Source organism: Phalacrocorax carbo, chromosome 28, assembly GCF_963921805.1.
Source record: "Phalacrocorax carbo chromosome 28, bPhaCar2.1, whole genome shotgun sequence".
Taxonomy (NCBI): domain Eukaryota; kingdom Metazoa; phylum Chordata; class Aves; order Suliformes; family Phalacrocoracidae; genus Phalacrocorax; species Phalacrocorax carbo.
Window position 1 is genome coordinate 2427790 of NC_087540.1, and position 14316 is coordinate 2442105.

Below are 14316 nucleotides of genomic sequence, written 5' to 3' on the forward strand. Positions count from 1 at the left end.
GGGGGGTCCCGCCGTAACGGCCGCCCCCGGAGCTGGAGGGCGGGGCGTCCGCCCTGTGCAGACCCCGCCCCCTCCACCCCATTGGCCGAGCGTTCCTCCGTGTCCCCGCCCCCGCAAGACCGTCTCCCCGCGCTGTCACTCCGAGCCGTATCCCCTCTCCTATTGGCTAAACGGACGGTAGGGGGCGGGCGCTTCCGGCCTCCCCGCTCTTCCTCTTCCCGCCGGGCCCTGCCGTCCCTTTCCCAGTGACTTCCGGTCGGCGGCGCTGGGAGGGGGGTGCGGAGCCGCCGCTCCCCTCCCCCCCGCCACCGAGACACCCCCCCCCGCCCCGGCGGCACCGCAGCGCCCGCCCTGCCCCGCCCCGGGGGACCTGTCACCCTCCCCCGGCCCCCCGGGACACCCCGTCACCACAGGCCTCCCTGGGGCTTTCCCCCTCAGAGGCATCCCCGGGACCCCCCCTCACCACAGGACTCCCCTCCCCGCCCCGGTACCCCTTCCCCGCCCCAAGACCCCCCCTCCCGCAGCCCCCCGGGATCCCTTTCAGCCCCCTCCCCTAGCTCCCATTCCCCCCCCCCCCAGCACCGGGTCCCCCCCCCCCAGCACGGCCGCAGCCCCCAGGCCTGCCGTAGTCGAAGAGCAGCCCCTCCACCCCTGCGAAGGGGAGGCAGCCCACCGCCTCCCTGTACCCCCCCCCCCGACCTGGGGTGAAGCCCCTGAGGAGCAGACGGGGGTGCCCCCGGCCCCCCCGCCCCATTGCTCCCCATTGCAGGAGCGGGGGGTGCTCCGGAGGGGGAGGGTTTCCTATAAACACCCCGTCCTCCCACGAGGAAGAGCTGGGTGGGGGGGATCGCCAGGCAAAAAGGGGGGGCTCCTCTCAGGCCAAGTCCCCTGGATAGGGGCTGCCCCCCCGCCTCAGCCATGGAGATGCAGAAAGGGAAGGGGGGAACAGCAGGAGGAGGAGGAGGGAAGTTGCTGGTCTCCACTCTTCTGGATGCCAAGGATGAGTTGGAGGAGGTAGGTGCCTGGGGCTGGGGGCAGGGGGGCTCCAGGGGGTGGGATATGGGCTCGTCCCCCCGCAGGGTGCGGGCGGGGTGGTGCACGCTGCTCCCCTTGCCTGTCCCTCTGTGGGGAAGGGGCTTGCTCTAAGCAGAAACCACCCCCCAGCCGGGGTCTCCCTGCCCGCCTCACCCCGGCCATGCTCGGGGAAGGTGGCCGCAGGTTGTGGGGTGGGATTCCGAAGCTCCCCTCGTGCCTCCGCACCAACAGGACTCATCATTCCAGCATCTGGGAAACTTTATGACCTGTGTTCGCTCAGTTCACCCCAAATTATACAGTGTTGTTCTACTTCCCATTGAGCTTTTCTTCCTGCACTGGGAAAAGAGAGCTGGTTCTTTCACAGATGGGGAAGGTTTGGGGTCTCCCCAGGATAACCGGGATCTGCTCCTGGTGTGGAGGAGCTGCGGGAGAGCTGGTAGCGCAGGCACCCAGGCGAGGGGACATGTTGCTCGGTCCCTTCTGTAACGCTGATTTACACCCAGCTCCAAGCATCAACTCATCAAGTGTTCAGGGATCTTCCTAAAGCTGGTGCAGGGCTGGTTTCCCTGGTGCCACAGGGGCGGCGATGCTCTCGTGAACTGCTGCTCTTGTGGGAGAGACGGGTTATTTATTGTGTGATGGAAACGAATGTACTTGGGGCTCGTGAAATGGTGCAGACAGGAAAAAAAAAAATCATGTTGGATATCCAGTACAGGATTAAAACAGGGTGGTAACTGGAATAACTAGGTCTCAAGGTCTGGAAACTCTCCTTTGCCATTTGGAGTGTATTTATATTCCTTCAAAGCACTTGTCGGTCCCCGTGTGTGTTTTGGGTCTTGTCCAGGTCTGGACAGAATGTTCCCAGCCCTGGGCCCGTGCAACTCTGCAAGCCCGGCATGGCCGGGACCTTTGGTTGGGCTTGAAAATGGGCTCCAGGCCACCAAAGCGCTTCTCCTGGGGTCCGGGTTGCTCTCACCCAGATCTTTCCAGGTCTGGGAAGGAGCCACCACGAGCCAGCGAGCGTGGTGGAGCTCAGGTTTAGCGAAGGTGATGTATCTGAGCGAACACAAGTACCAGAAGACTTCCCAGTGACATTTTTATCTGGCAGGCCTTCCTCCTGTGCCTCTCAAACCACTGGAAAGCAGCGCTTTTGACTAACAACCCAGTCAGTTGGGAGAAGCTGGTTCGGGTGTTACACTCCCGAGCGCTGATGGATTTACTGTCACAAGTTTCGTGTTTCTTGCATTAAAGGCTCCAACAAACAGGAAGCGGAGCATACACAGGAAAAACCATGCGTGATCGTTGCACGTCGAGTTTCTGCAGTGAACAGGCTGCCATAATTAGGGAAAAACCTCCTCCGGCCTTTCCCGTTAGCAGTTGGTGGAGCTGCTGGTGGCAATAAGTTGGACATGTCTGGTTTGGGGAGAAAGAGGTGATTGGAAGGACTGGAGCTTGTGAAAATATAACTCATACTAGGCGTTAAGGCAAAGAAATCATCGTCTTGTTCCGCTGTGGGTTTTGGTAGAGGCAGCAGAGCTTGTTACAGGAAGGTGACCTGTTAAACTTGCTCAGAGGTAGAAATACTGTTTTCAAATAGCCACTGTAGCCGTCAGGAGTGAGTTAGTGCATCTCCCGTTCATCCCAAGAAGGGAAAACCAAACCCTGATCCTGCAAGTCTGTCAGCAGGTCTCAGATCAAAGACATTATTTGCCAGTGAACTTCCTTGCAAAGCTCTTCTGGTGGTTCATTGGCTGCATTATCTGCCAACAAGTTGTCTTATTGCTCACTGGGATTTTTCTAACTCTGTTTTTCAGCCGCTGGATCTTGTCCTCCCTTTCAAATAATTCATCTGCTTTAGATTTGAGATTTTCATGGGTTTTGCCCCATTGCTCTTTCATAATGCCATTGCTGGGCCTGGAACAAAGCCGGCTTCACAAAGGCATTATCTCTGCATTACTGACCAGTACATCTTCTTTCATATTGCCTTGGAGTGGAGAACTGTTGACCTCTTTCTCAATGGCTTCTTCACTGCAGCCCCTTTGATATGCAAAGGAGTCGCTAATCAGTTCCATAATCGGTGCGATGTGTTTGCATTTTAATCAAGAAGTGACTGGGTAGAAATAACCCTCTTGTAACCTGCTTATTGCCTGTCTTAGGCTGTGCTTGCTGCTTTTTCCTGGTGCAAACGGGTCACCGCTCCATTAACTGTAGGCTCCGAGGAAACTCCAGGAAAGCAAGACCTCGTTTTGCCGGCTGCCGGTGACCCCCAACTCGCTGCCGTGGCTGAAACGGTGCAGCCGGGACCGCGGAACTGGTGGCACTGGCAAAGAAGGCAGGGCGCATCTCCTTCACACGGCAACGGAGCTGTTTATGGAGGAGTTTAATTTAGAACAACGTCTCGCCGCGCAAGTCGTAGCGTGAGAGCGAGACCCTGGAGTTCTGCGCCCAAGCTGCTGTTGTGCTGACAGCCGGGACAGCCCGCTCTCTGCCTGTTTGCGGGCTCTCGGGCGTCATCGCTGCTGCGAGAGCACGTGGTGGGTCTGCGAGTCCAAGCGGCCCTTCTGTCACCATCCCTGAGACGGCGCTGCGAGCTGGGGGGAGGCTGCGGCGTGCCTGGAGTCACGATGCTCTGCTCACGCTTTCCCCGCACCATCGGCCAACGCCGGTGCCCAGCTGGCTGGATGGGAGAAACTATTTCTGCGTGGGGCTCCTCATGCCCTGCGTGAAGAGGGGGCAACTCTCTGAATTCCTGAGCGGAAGAATTTGCCATTTGCTTCTCCAGTGTTTTCACACCTGCGCTCTTGTACCTCACTGGTCCTGACTTTGTGGCTCTTCCCATCACCTCATCCCTCGGGGTGCTTGCAAACACCTGCGTGGGGTCCATCGCCTGGGGAGGAACAGCCCCCCGCACCAGCACAGGCTGGGGGGGACCTGCTGGAGAGCGGCTCTGCTGAGAGGCCTTGGGGGTGCTGGGGGGCAGCGGGGTGACCCTGAGCCAGCACCGGGCCCTTGGGGCCGAGGGGGCCAGCGGTGCCCTGGGGTGCATGGAAAGGAGTGTGGCCAGCAGGGCGAGGGAGGTTCTCCTCCCCCTCTGCTCTGCCCCAGTGAGGCCACATCTGGGGGGCTGCGTCCAGGTCTGGGCCCCCCAGTTCAGGAAGGACGGGGAGCTACTGGAGAGAGTCCAGGGGAGATCTACGGAGATGGTCAGGGGCTGGAGCGTCTTCCTGGTGAGGAAAGGCTGAGAGACCTGGGCTTGTTCAGCCTGGAGAGGAGAAGGCTGAGGGGGGATCCCATCAATGCCTATAAATATCTGAAGGGCGGGTGTCAGGAGGATGGGCCGGGCTCTTTTCAGTGGTGCCCAACGCCAGGCCAAGGGGCCACAGGCACAAGCTGGGACACGGGAAGTTCCACCTGAACATGAGGACAAACCCCTTCCCTGTGCGGGTGCCAGAGCAGGGGCACAGGCTGCCCAGAGAGGCTGTGGGTTCCCTTCCCTGGAGACATTCACCCCCCGCCTGGACGCGGCCCTGTGCCCCTGCTCTGGGGGTGCCTGCTCACGCAGGGGGTGGGATGGGGTGAGCTCCAGAGGGCCCTTCCAGCCCCACCATCTGGAAGTCTGGGATCTGCTCCTGCTGTTTATCTTCAGCCAGAAGTTGCTCAGATGCGAGGTGAAGAGAGCAGAAGGTTTCCAGGCTGCTGCCCTGCAGCCCAGGGTTCCCACGTCTCGGGAGCGGTGGGTCTTGCACTGTGGAGCTGCAGGATGATGAGCTCTGGCTTCCCTGCGCTGAGGGCCAGGGGCAGCTCTTCACCCTGGGGAGCAGCTCCGCTCTCAGAGCAGGGATTGACAACCCTGCCTCAAATTCAGCCTTTGCATGACTGTGTCTTGGCCTCATATCGAAGTGATGTCAGTATTAGTATCGCTGAATAATCTCGCATTTACTTTTTGGCTCTCTGAGCGGTGTCAGCAGAGTATTTAAAACCCAAACCTGTGAGTAAATGAACATTGATGAGGCGGTCGCTTCTCCAGCTGGCAGGAGGTTCAGAGCCTTGACACAAGCCAAGAACGGCTGTTGCGTCGCTGGCTGTTTTTCTGTCTGTCCAGGTGTTTGGGTTGGGGGTCGAAGCAGCCCTTGCTGTATCTCACCTTGGCAAGGATGTGCTCGGGTGTTCTTGTTCTTCCAAGTTTGTGATGTTTGGCTTTTCTCTGTTTCAGAGGCTGGAACGGTGCGTGGGCATCGTGACTTCGCTAACCAACGGGCTGTCGGAGAGGGAAGCTAACGATGCCCTCAATGCTCACGTAAGTGTCACCTCATTGAGAGGTGAGAAATCCTGCCTGGATGGAATAACTCATGGTATATTGTAGCTGCACAGATCTCTGCCTGAGGGAGCAGATATCAAGCCATTAGCAAGGTGCAAAGAACAGGTATGAAGAGGCAGGGGAGCGGAGCCTGCTGTGCTCTCCCAGCTCTCAGCCTCTCAAGGATTCCCAGAGCTATTACGGTTAAAAGACAAAACGAGATTGCGGCTTTAATCCTTGTCTAGTCACCTATTTGGAAGCTGACCTGCAGTGCAATTTCTTGCTGAGGTCTGGCTGAGCGTGCCTCTCCCAGCATACGTGCCCACGCGCAGGAGCCTCTCGCTATGCGTGCGCCGCTGCTGTTTGCCTTTCTCGTGTGTTTTTCTATTCCTGCGCTGCTCGGATCAGCTTTTTCCTGGCCTCCAAACAGCCAGGCTCCGGACCACTGGAAAGGGCAGGTTCAGCCTTTCTATTGAGGGATGGAGCATTTATTTCTAACTCTGCATAACCTTAAAATACTTGCCAGAAAGCTGCAGATGTTACCGTATAAGGAAAACTGTCGTGTGACATGTTAATGGGCTCTCGGACATGTTGGTTGCATTTTTTTTCCTCCCCAGAACACCTTGGGCTGTTGGAGTCAGTGGTACAGAGTTGCCTTCCCTTAATGGGAAAAGGTTGGCAACCCAGGCTGGATTTCAGGGCTCCGAAGCTCGTGAAATGCTTTCTTACTTGGATGAACAGGTTGTAGAAAAGCCTGCAAGGAGAGCCTGGGCAGGTCCCCAGCTGCAGGACAGGGCTCGGGGATCTGCTGCTGCTCTTGTCTGGGCCTTTGGTGCCCCTCAGTAATGAGATACCCTGAAGGGTTCCGACTAAAACCGCTGGAAAGCGCTTGGTACCGAGAGGTTTGCACCAGCATTAGCTTTGCAGTGGGGTAAAAAAATTAGAGTCACCCTAACTAATCACCCTAAGGAGTTGTGATCCTGCTTTGAATTCCTTGCAGGCTGCTGGGTGCTCCATTGACCACCCGTTCGGTGGGCTTGAGAGGGGTTTCCTCCTTCTGTCGTGTTACTGACCTTCCTCTAACATCCCACCTCACCTGCTCACTGACGGCTGTTGCGTTTTTCTCTCTCAGATATGTAAAGGACCCCCCCAGCACGAGGAGATCTGCCTGGGTCTTTTCACTCTGGTCTTGACGGAACCTGCGCAAGCACAGAAGGTAAGGCACGCCTGCGCCCGTCGGCGAGCGCGGAAAGTTCGTTGGCGAGAGATTTTAGCTTTCCAGGGAGGGGATTTGGAGCTGTGGAAGTCCTGGGTCTCGTGCAGGCCTTGGAAGGCGCCCGGCTGGAACCCTCCGCGCTGAGCAGTGTTTATTGTAGCAGGGCAGTGACTTTTGCTTGGACCGTTGCTGGTTTTGTTGCGTCCACGTGGCGCAGAGGCTGCAGCCGGGGAGCGCGGACGCTGCCACCAGGGAAGGGAGTTCAGCTGGGTTCTTTCACAGCCCTAGACTGAATTGTTTTTCGCTGTGGGAGGCCAGTACTGATTCTTCAAGAAACTGTAAGGCTTTTCCCAGTTTCTGCCTTGTCTTTGGAGGCCCGGAACGGATTTGCGTGCTGGAACCCAGATGTAGACGCCTACAGAAATAATCACCTAGGCGCTAGAGGAGGAACATATTCAATTCCTAGAGAAAATTGCTTTTCAGCAGTCCACCTCTATTAATTTCACAGACCAGATTTAATTTTTAAATAACTCTTTTTTTTAACAACGCTGCAAACTGCAATTTTAAAATTGTAGTTACTCACCCACGGGAAGATCAACGTTTTGTATTCTGAAGATCTTGGATGTGGATTTGGTGCTGTTGCCGCAAACTGGGGGCGCTCGGGGAGGGAGTTGAAAACGATGTTTTGTTATAGAAACCAGATCTATTTGTAGCAGCTACAAGGGGAAACAAAAGCACTGTTGGAAGTGCCGCGCGTGGCGGGCGAGACTCGGGGCGGGGTCCTTGTTTGGATGCTTTTCAGTTAACAGGTGTTGCACAGAATTTGAAAGGGTTGAAGTGGACTCTTGAAGTCGGCAGGGTCTGCCTCGAGCGCGGCTGAGTGGCGTGCCATTAGGGGTGCTCTGTAAATCCTGGCGCTGCGCTGAGCTGAAGGTGACTCATGCAATATTCTCTCTTGATTTAATCACTGCTATGAGGGCAGAGCTCTCTCCACCAAAGCAATAGATCCACATTAGCTCCCCGAACTCATAGCTGCCTTGGCATTGCTCGATGGGATGGTCCTTGTCAATGAAGGTACAGCTCCATTCCCCAGAAATCACCTCTTGAAAGCAAAACACGATTCTCCTGGGAGTCTTCAGGCCTGACTGCTTACGGTGCTGGTGTGAGTGAGATTTCTCTTTGGTTAGATGCCTGTGTTCTGCTCTGTTGGCTTCAGGCCTTCCCAAATCCTGACCGCCGAGTCCCCAGCCCTGCTCTCGTTAGGCTCTGGCCTGATTCTGCCTCGTGCGCTGAGCACAAGACTCGTAACCCTGGAGAGGCCGAATGCAGCTGAGGCTCGGAGCACCGCTGAGCACGTCCTTGTTTCCAAGACACTGTGGAAGCCAAAGAATATTTCTAGTTGCTGACTAGCAGCGCTCTGCAGGATCGATTTCCAGAGGGTGAACCTCATCCATGTCGAATAAAATGTCCTTCTCCTGCCTAGGATGTGGTGAACCACAGCTGGGATGTGGTGGGGAGTATCCAGACACCGTTAACTGGGCAGGAGACTCGTGGGGCGGGTGCTTCCGTGCACTGGAAGCAAATGGGACCGCAAGAAACCTGCGGGGCACGTTCCCCTCCATGGTCTCCCCAGACGAGGGGGTGAGCGGCCCGGCTCCTGTGCAGCCGAGCTGCTGACAGGCACCGACGCTGTCCCTCTGAGATGGCAGGCTGGAGGCATGCTTTGCTGCTCATGGCCACCTTAATTAGAGGTGGCTGGTCCTCCTGCTCTTGTCAGATCTGCTCTTCGGAGCACGTTACTTTTCTTAGAGAGTAATTGGATCTGCCAGTCTGCTGGGCTCTGATGTCATCTGTTGCTGCCACCTGCCCTGTATCCAGACAGCAAGGACAGGAAGCCAGTCGGCGATTTTCTGCCGGGCTTTGGCGGGGAGTTACTCCTTGCCTTTGCTCCCTGCCCATGAAGAGGGGTTAACACTTGTCTGACTGACAGTGCACCTTGTGAGACTCTTGAGAGAGCTCTGAAATGGCCACACAGAGGGCAGAGCTCTGCTCGTTCTCCAGCGAGAAGCCCCCGGGGTCCAGGACGCTGGGTGCAGCCAGCCCCGGTCGCCTGCAGTAACCGTTCCCGTATCTGGTGAAGATTCGCAGCCTCAGGTGTCGGCACAGCAGCATTGTGTCGGGGAGCGTTGAACCCAGCGAGGCTGGCGTGGAAGTGGTACGCCTCGGGATCAAGCGTGCCCCCCACGAGGCTTCACCATACTCCTGGGACCTGTTTTTTTGCCAATAAAAAGGATATTGTGGCTAGCCGTGTTTAGATCAAGGGGGTTTTAGCGCTTGTTGCCCTAGAAGCCGAGCAGGGGGTGCAGCACGTGCTCCATCCCAGCACGCCGGCAGAGGCATCTCATGCCACCTGCTTGGTCATCTTGTATTTCTTCGGTGGATGCCTGTCCCCGGCGCGCGGATCCGTCTTGTCTCGCGCCGTGGCCTCGCTGTCCCCCACCTGCGTCTGCTGGTGCAGAGGGGAGGTGAAGGTACCCCCTCATCCTCCCGGAGAGGCTATTTAAAACACATTACCCTTTCTTTTTGGGAGGGGGCTCGAGCTGCCCCGTCCCTCGCTGATCGATTAAAGACACGGTGGCAGAGCCCAGCCCGCGCCGCGGCGGAGGATCGGCTGAAGCCCGCGGGTTTCCTCCTCCCCCTCTGTTGCCTTGACGCTCCAGCCGGGAGAGATTAGCTGTGCTAAACTTGCCCAGCTGTGAAGAGGGACACTTGACCGCTTTCAAATATCAAAGTGACAGCAACTGATCCGTCAGTGCTCCCTCCTCCGCTTGGCATCTCTCACTTTAATTAACACCCTGCTCCCGGATCAGAGTGCACGGAGCCCTCCCCACAGATGAGCGCGGCGCTTCCCTGACTTCTCCTCCGGCGTCTGGCCGCCGTGTGCCCCTTCTGCCCCGGTGCTGGGCGGGAGGGGGCCTCTCTTCTCCACTCGATGGCTATTTTCATTTTTTTTGTTGTTGTTGTTTGTTTCTTCTCCCCTCATTTAAAGGGAACATTTATCATTTGTTCCTTCCTGTTAATTAAACGGCCTATGCAAGCGGCGGCTCCAATCTGCCGCGAGCAGGGAGGAGAGGATGGATTATTTGCAGCCTTGGCAATAATCAAGAAATTCAGGTTTTCTCCCCATCCCCCCAGCTGCTGGAGCCCTGAAGGTTTTCTCCAAGCACCTTTCTTTGGATTTTTGCTGCCATCCTCGTGCCGGAGGCTGCTAGGAGAGGGTCCAGCCTGACCTGTCTAAGCAACCGGTCGGTGACATGCCATACCGCTGTGACCCTGCTAAACTGGGACTGGTCCTCTGGCCAGTTGTGCTTTGGGCCAGGGATCAGCAACGTCGTAGGTGCGGTTCAAGTTCTGGTTTTCTGCAGTGTTTGCTTATGGGATTTAGGGAAATATGCAGTAAGTGAGGTGAAGAGCTGCCAAACTTCCCCAGGTAATAGGATTATAGTGTCCTTCCTCCTGGGACCTGAGTAGTGAGCTAGAAGTAAATCCCTCAGAGTGTCTCTCCTAGCTGCTTGTTCCAGCCCTTCCTCTGAGGATGCTCCCAGAATCGGGCCAGCCGGTCGGGAACTAATCCATGCTGTCAGGGCGGTACCACAGGACCTCGTGGTGGCTTTAAATGAAGATGTGGACACCGCACCTGGCAGAAAACCAGAGCCAGAGAAGCATGAATTCTTTGAACCCAGAAGCAGCTAGTGACCATCAAGAAAAGCTACTAAGATGAAAAATGTTCATCTCGTCGCTGGTCCTATGGGTGCAGAAATGCACCTGCCCGTGAGAGGGAAGCGCCGGGGCGATGGGTGGTTGTAATCCTGTCACCGAGCGCAGGAGGTAGGGTCCAGGCAGCTCAGGGACCTGAAACACACGAAACAAGTGAAGTAAAAGCTTTGTCCGAGTCCAGACAGCCCACAGGGGAACTGGCATCCCGCGCGCTCACTGAGCCCAGGCTGTGTCCTGGACCAGCTTTATGCCCTGCCTTTTCCCATCGGTGTGATGTATGTGTTTCCTTTTCAAAGCTGGTGCAGCAGAGGGAGATGCGCATTCCTGGCCAGGTAGTTGTCTGTGTGGAGACTTCGAGTCTGGCTCTGCTTTGTGGGTATTCATTTAGCATTTCAAAAGCAATTAAAGGCCCCAAAGAGTCTGCACCTCTTGGATTCTGGTTTGGTTTTTTTTGTTTGTTTGGGGTTTTCTATATACATTTTTACACAGTGCTATATGAAAAAGGGAGGGAGAAAGCCTGAGCACAGGGAGTCTAATCAAAGAGATCTTTTGAGGCCTCATTAACTCTAAAGGAGGATGCAGAGACCAGACCCCTGCTCTCTGGAATATCATGACATTTACTGGCACAAATTAACATTCATGCAGAACCACTTAGCAAATTACTTCCTAATCACCCTCCACCCCCTGCTGTCCTGAGCAGAAGGGAAGGGAGAGCCAGCACCTTTGCTCTCTGGCTCTCTGGTTTTGTCTGGCTGCTGGTGACAGACCAGAATGGAGAAAGTCCTTCCTTTCCCTACGATAGCTCCCTCTTCCCATAGCAGAGCCCCACCAAACCTGCCGCTTCAGACAGCAGGCAGGGCGTCTGGATTTCTAACCCAAAACGAGCCAACACAGTAGTGTGGTTTTGAGCCGGACAGCCTCCAAATTCAGCTCTGTCTGACCTCGGGAGTCTCGTGTGAGCAGGAGCAGGTGGCGCGGGGACGATCTGCCTCCACTCCTGCAGGCATCTTCGGTGCAGTTCCAGTTGCCACTGGGGCCGGGTTGATTGGAGCAGCGGGGGGCTTACGCGATCCAGGTGTGACTGTTTATTAACTGATCCTTCCTGAAAGACCGTTGTCCGTCTTTTCTCTCTAGCGTTGGTCTCTCCGGAGCTGCGACAGGTGCAGGGAAGGCTGGGATGAGGGGACAGGGACACCCGGCAGTGTCTGTTCTGGAGTGAGAAACCTTTGGCTCCTGGGGTTGAATGCTGTGAATCCAGCTGTCAGTTTATAGCACCCGGAGAATTAATGGCTCTCCCTGCCTGGCCCTGGGATGCCAATCCAGGTCACCCCATGGGACTCTGCCTGCCTTGGTGTTTTTATTTTCCCTCAGATTGCTTTATTTGCTGTTATCTGGTCAGGTCTGATAAAACCATTGTATGTTTCCCGTCATGGACCTTCATCTGTAACCACATCCCGCTCTTCCTCTCTGCCACAGTGCTACCGGGACTTGGCGCTGGTGAGCCGAGATGGCATGAACATTGTTCTCAACAAGATCAACCATATTCTCATGGAGAAATACTTGAAACTGCAGGACATCTGTCGGACCCAGGTGAGGAGAAAATCTTCTCCCCGGAATCGCTCCTTTGACACCAACCAGAGGATGAGCAGAGGGCGATTGAGCGTGGAGGGTTTGGGGGGCACTCGGCACTGGTGGAGCTCCTTTGCTCCGTGTTAAGGACTCCCTTTTGGAAGGGAAACGTGGTGGCGTTTGCCAGCTGAGGCAGCCACGGCGCTGGGGAGAGGTGTTGGGGGGATCTGTGGCCAAAGCTGCGCTGATCTCTCCCTCTGCCCAGCTGGTGTGGTTGCTGCGGGAGCTGGTGAAGAGCGGGGTGCTCGGTGCGGATGGCGTCTGCATGACCTTCATGAAGCAGATCGCAGGTGAGTTGTGCCACAGGAGCGAGGTGACCGCTGCCTGCATCCCCCCCTGCTCGTGCCAGCAGGCTGGGCTCTGTCGGTGGCGTACCAGGGCTGACTCGTGGCGTGCTGCGCTTGGCATCAGAGCCAGAGCCTGTGCTGCCGTGCAGCTGGGTCCGGACAGGCTTCCCGAGTGTCTCTGAACCCAGCTGACAGGCAGGAGCAGGGATCACTGGCAGGAACCAAGCCTGCCCCAACCTGTCTGATGAGGAAATCTCTCCAGGGTGGATGGAGCAGAGAATAAGCCTTTAAGAGTCTGTTGCTCCCAACAACCTCTATGAGGGGTGAATCATAGAGGGAGCCAGGAGGCTTCTGGCAAATGCTGGAAGAGCCAGGAGGAGTACTGGTTCCTGTTGCTGCCAGTTTTCACCCTGTAACACTGTGCAAGAGCACCAGGATCATCCTTAGCCCCCGCTCTGACCTCTGGGATGGCACGAGCCACGCATGCGGCTCCTTCTGTAACTCATCAGAGATGCAGGAGGCTGCTTCGCCCCACGAGAAGTCAGTAGCTCCTCCAGGGAGCTGTCTTTGTGGGAGCCTGTAGTGTGTTCCCCCCAGCCCTCGGCGTACGCACCCCACAGCCGTGCACACACACACACACGCCTTTCCGGATTCACAGGAATGGTGCCTCTTCCGTGTTCTCTACTTGGCGCTGGTGCCGGCCACTGACGTCCACGAAGGAGGAATTAACGTCCCACCGTAAAACCTGACATTGTGTTTTTATTGTAGTCGCCCGTGACACGGGGCTGGGCAGCCTGGATTGGAAATTGCCGTGTCTGCTCTTCAGGGGAGGAAGAATGGAGAGGGAGGGGACAGAGTCCTGAGTGCGAGCCAAGCTGCCCTGGCCCTGTTGTCACAGTGTAAACACAGAACGTTTTAAAAACCACTTGGTGAAGGCATCCCTTGTTTCCCCTTGGTTGCACCTCCCCGTTCAGGGCCCCTTCTGTTCTGGAAGGACGCCGCTGTCTCACTTTTCACCGCTTTTACGATGCCTTAATTGTTATGATCCCATTGTTTCGGCTTGCCTGCTTGAGGCGTTTTCTGTGCCCCTGCGAGCAGGAGTCCCGCTCTGCTCCCAGCGACCTTGACCAAAGGCTCCAGCTTCACGCTGACGGCCCACGCTGAGGGCATGAGACACCACTTTGACACCTGGCCTTTATTTGAGAGTCTGGGCATTCCTTGCAGATGCCGCTTCTCCTTTGTAGGCTCAGCAGCTGCAAATGTGTTCTCTTTTCCAGCTACTGAATCTCATCCCTTTCTGGCTTCTTTGCTTTCCAGAAGGATAAGTACTGACTCCGCATTATCACAGTTCTTTTGCAAGAATACTGCTGCAGCGAAGACCCCCTTGGTCCCCTAAGAGAAAGGCACCTGTGCTTAGAAATATCTAGGAACAGCCTGGGTGGCAGGCAGAGGGGACCAGCAGGAGCGTGTGCTCCAGGCAGGCAGCAAACTCCTTCATCAGCTTTGCCTTACTGGGCACGAAGCCGTTGGTGGTTCAGCTGAACCTGGCACCAGAACCGCACCCGTTCGTCTGACTGGCTTTTCACTTCGCTGTTGCTCTTTCGCTTTCAGGTGGGGACGTGACAGCGAAGAATATCTGGCTGGCCGAGAACGTCCTGGAGATACTGACTGAGCAAAGGTACGGCTGGTCAGGAGGTGCTGGCGGAGGCCGGTGCAGCCTGAAGAAAGCAGCGGCCGGGCACGAAGCGAGGGAGAGCGCTCGTCGCCCGCCTGCTAAGAGGGTGGTTGTCCCGCTCAGCGCAAGAGAGGCAGATTTTGGGGCGGTGTGTTTGTGGTGACAGCCTGCGTGGGAGTGTGTTGATGGGGTTTCCTGTGCAAAAGACCTCTGCCGTTCCCTTACTGTGGTGTTACCAAGCATATTTTCAAGCTGTGGCATGAATTTCTAGCTCTCGGAGCCCTCTTGCTGCAGGTTGCGTGTGGGAGAGTGTCCCGAAAGTCCCTCCGTTAGCAAACCTCTGCGGGGTTTGGAGAGGGGCTGCGCGTCACGTCAAGTGAGATGGTCAGCACAGAGCGAT

General features: G+C 56.3%; 1 protein-coding gene across 1 annotated transcript in view; it reads left to right on the forward strand.

Annotated features, from left to right (window-relative positions):
- Window positions 1-221: 221 nt before the first annotated feature.
- INTS3 (integrator complex subunit 3) overlaps window positions 222-14316 on the forward strand; it is a 44093-nt gene continuing 29998 nt past the window's right edge. Inside the window, exons 1-6 of the mRNA XM_064475358.1 lie at window positions 222-1014; window positions 5249-5332; window positions 6465-6548; window positions 11802-11915; window positions 12160-12244; window positions 13853-13919. Coding sequence (XP_064331428.1) covers window positions 919-1014; window positions 5249-5332; window positions 6465-6548; window positions 11802-11915; window positions 12160-12244; window positions 13853-13919 — 530 coding nt within the window. The 5' untranslated portion in view covers window positions 222-918. The remainder of the gene's footprint in view (window positions 1015-5248; window positions 5333-6464; window positions 6549-11801; window positions 11916-12159; window positions 12245-13852; window positions 13920-14316) is intronic.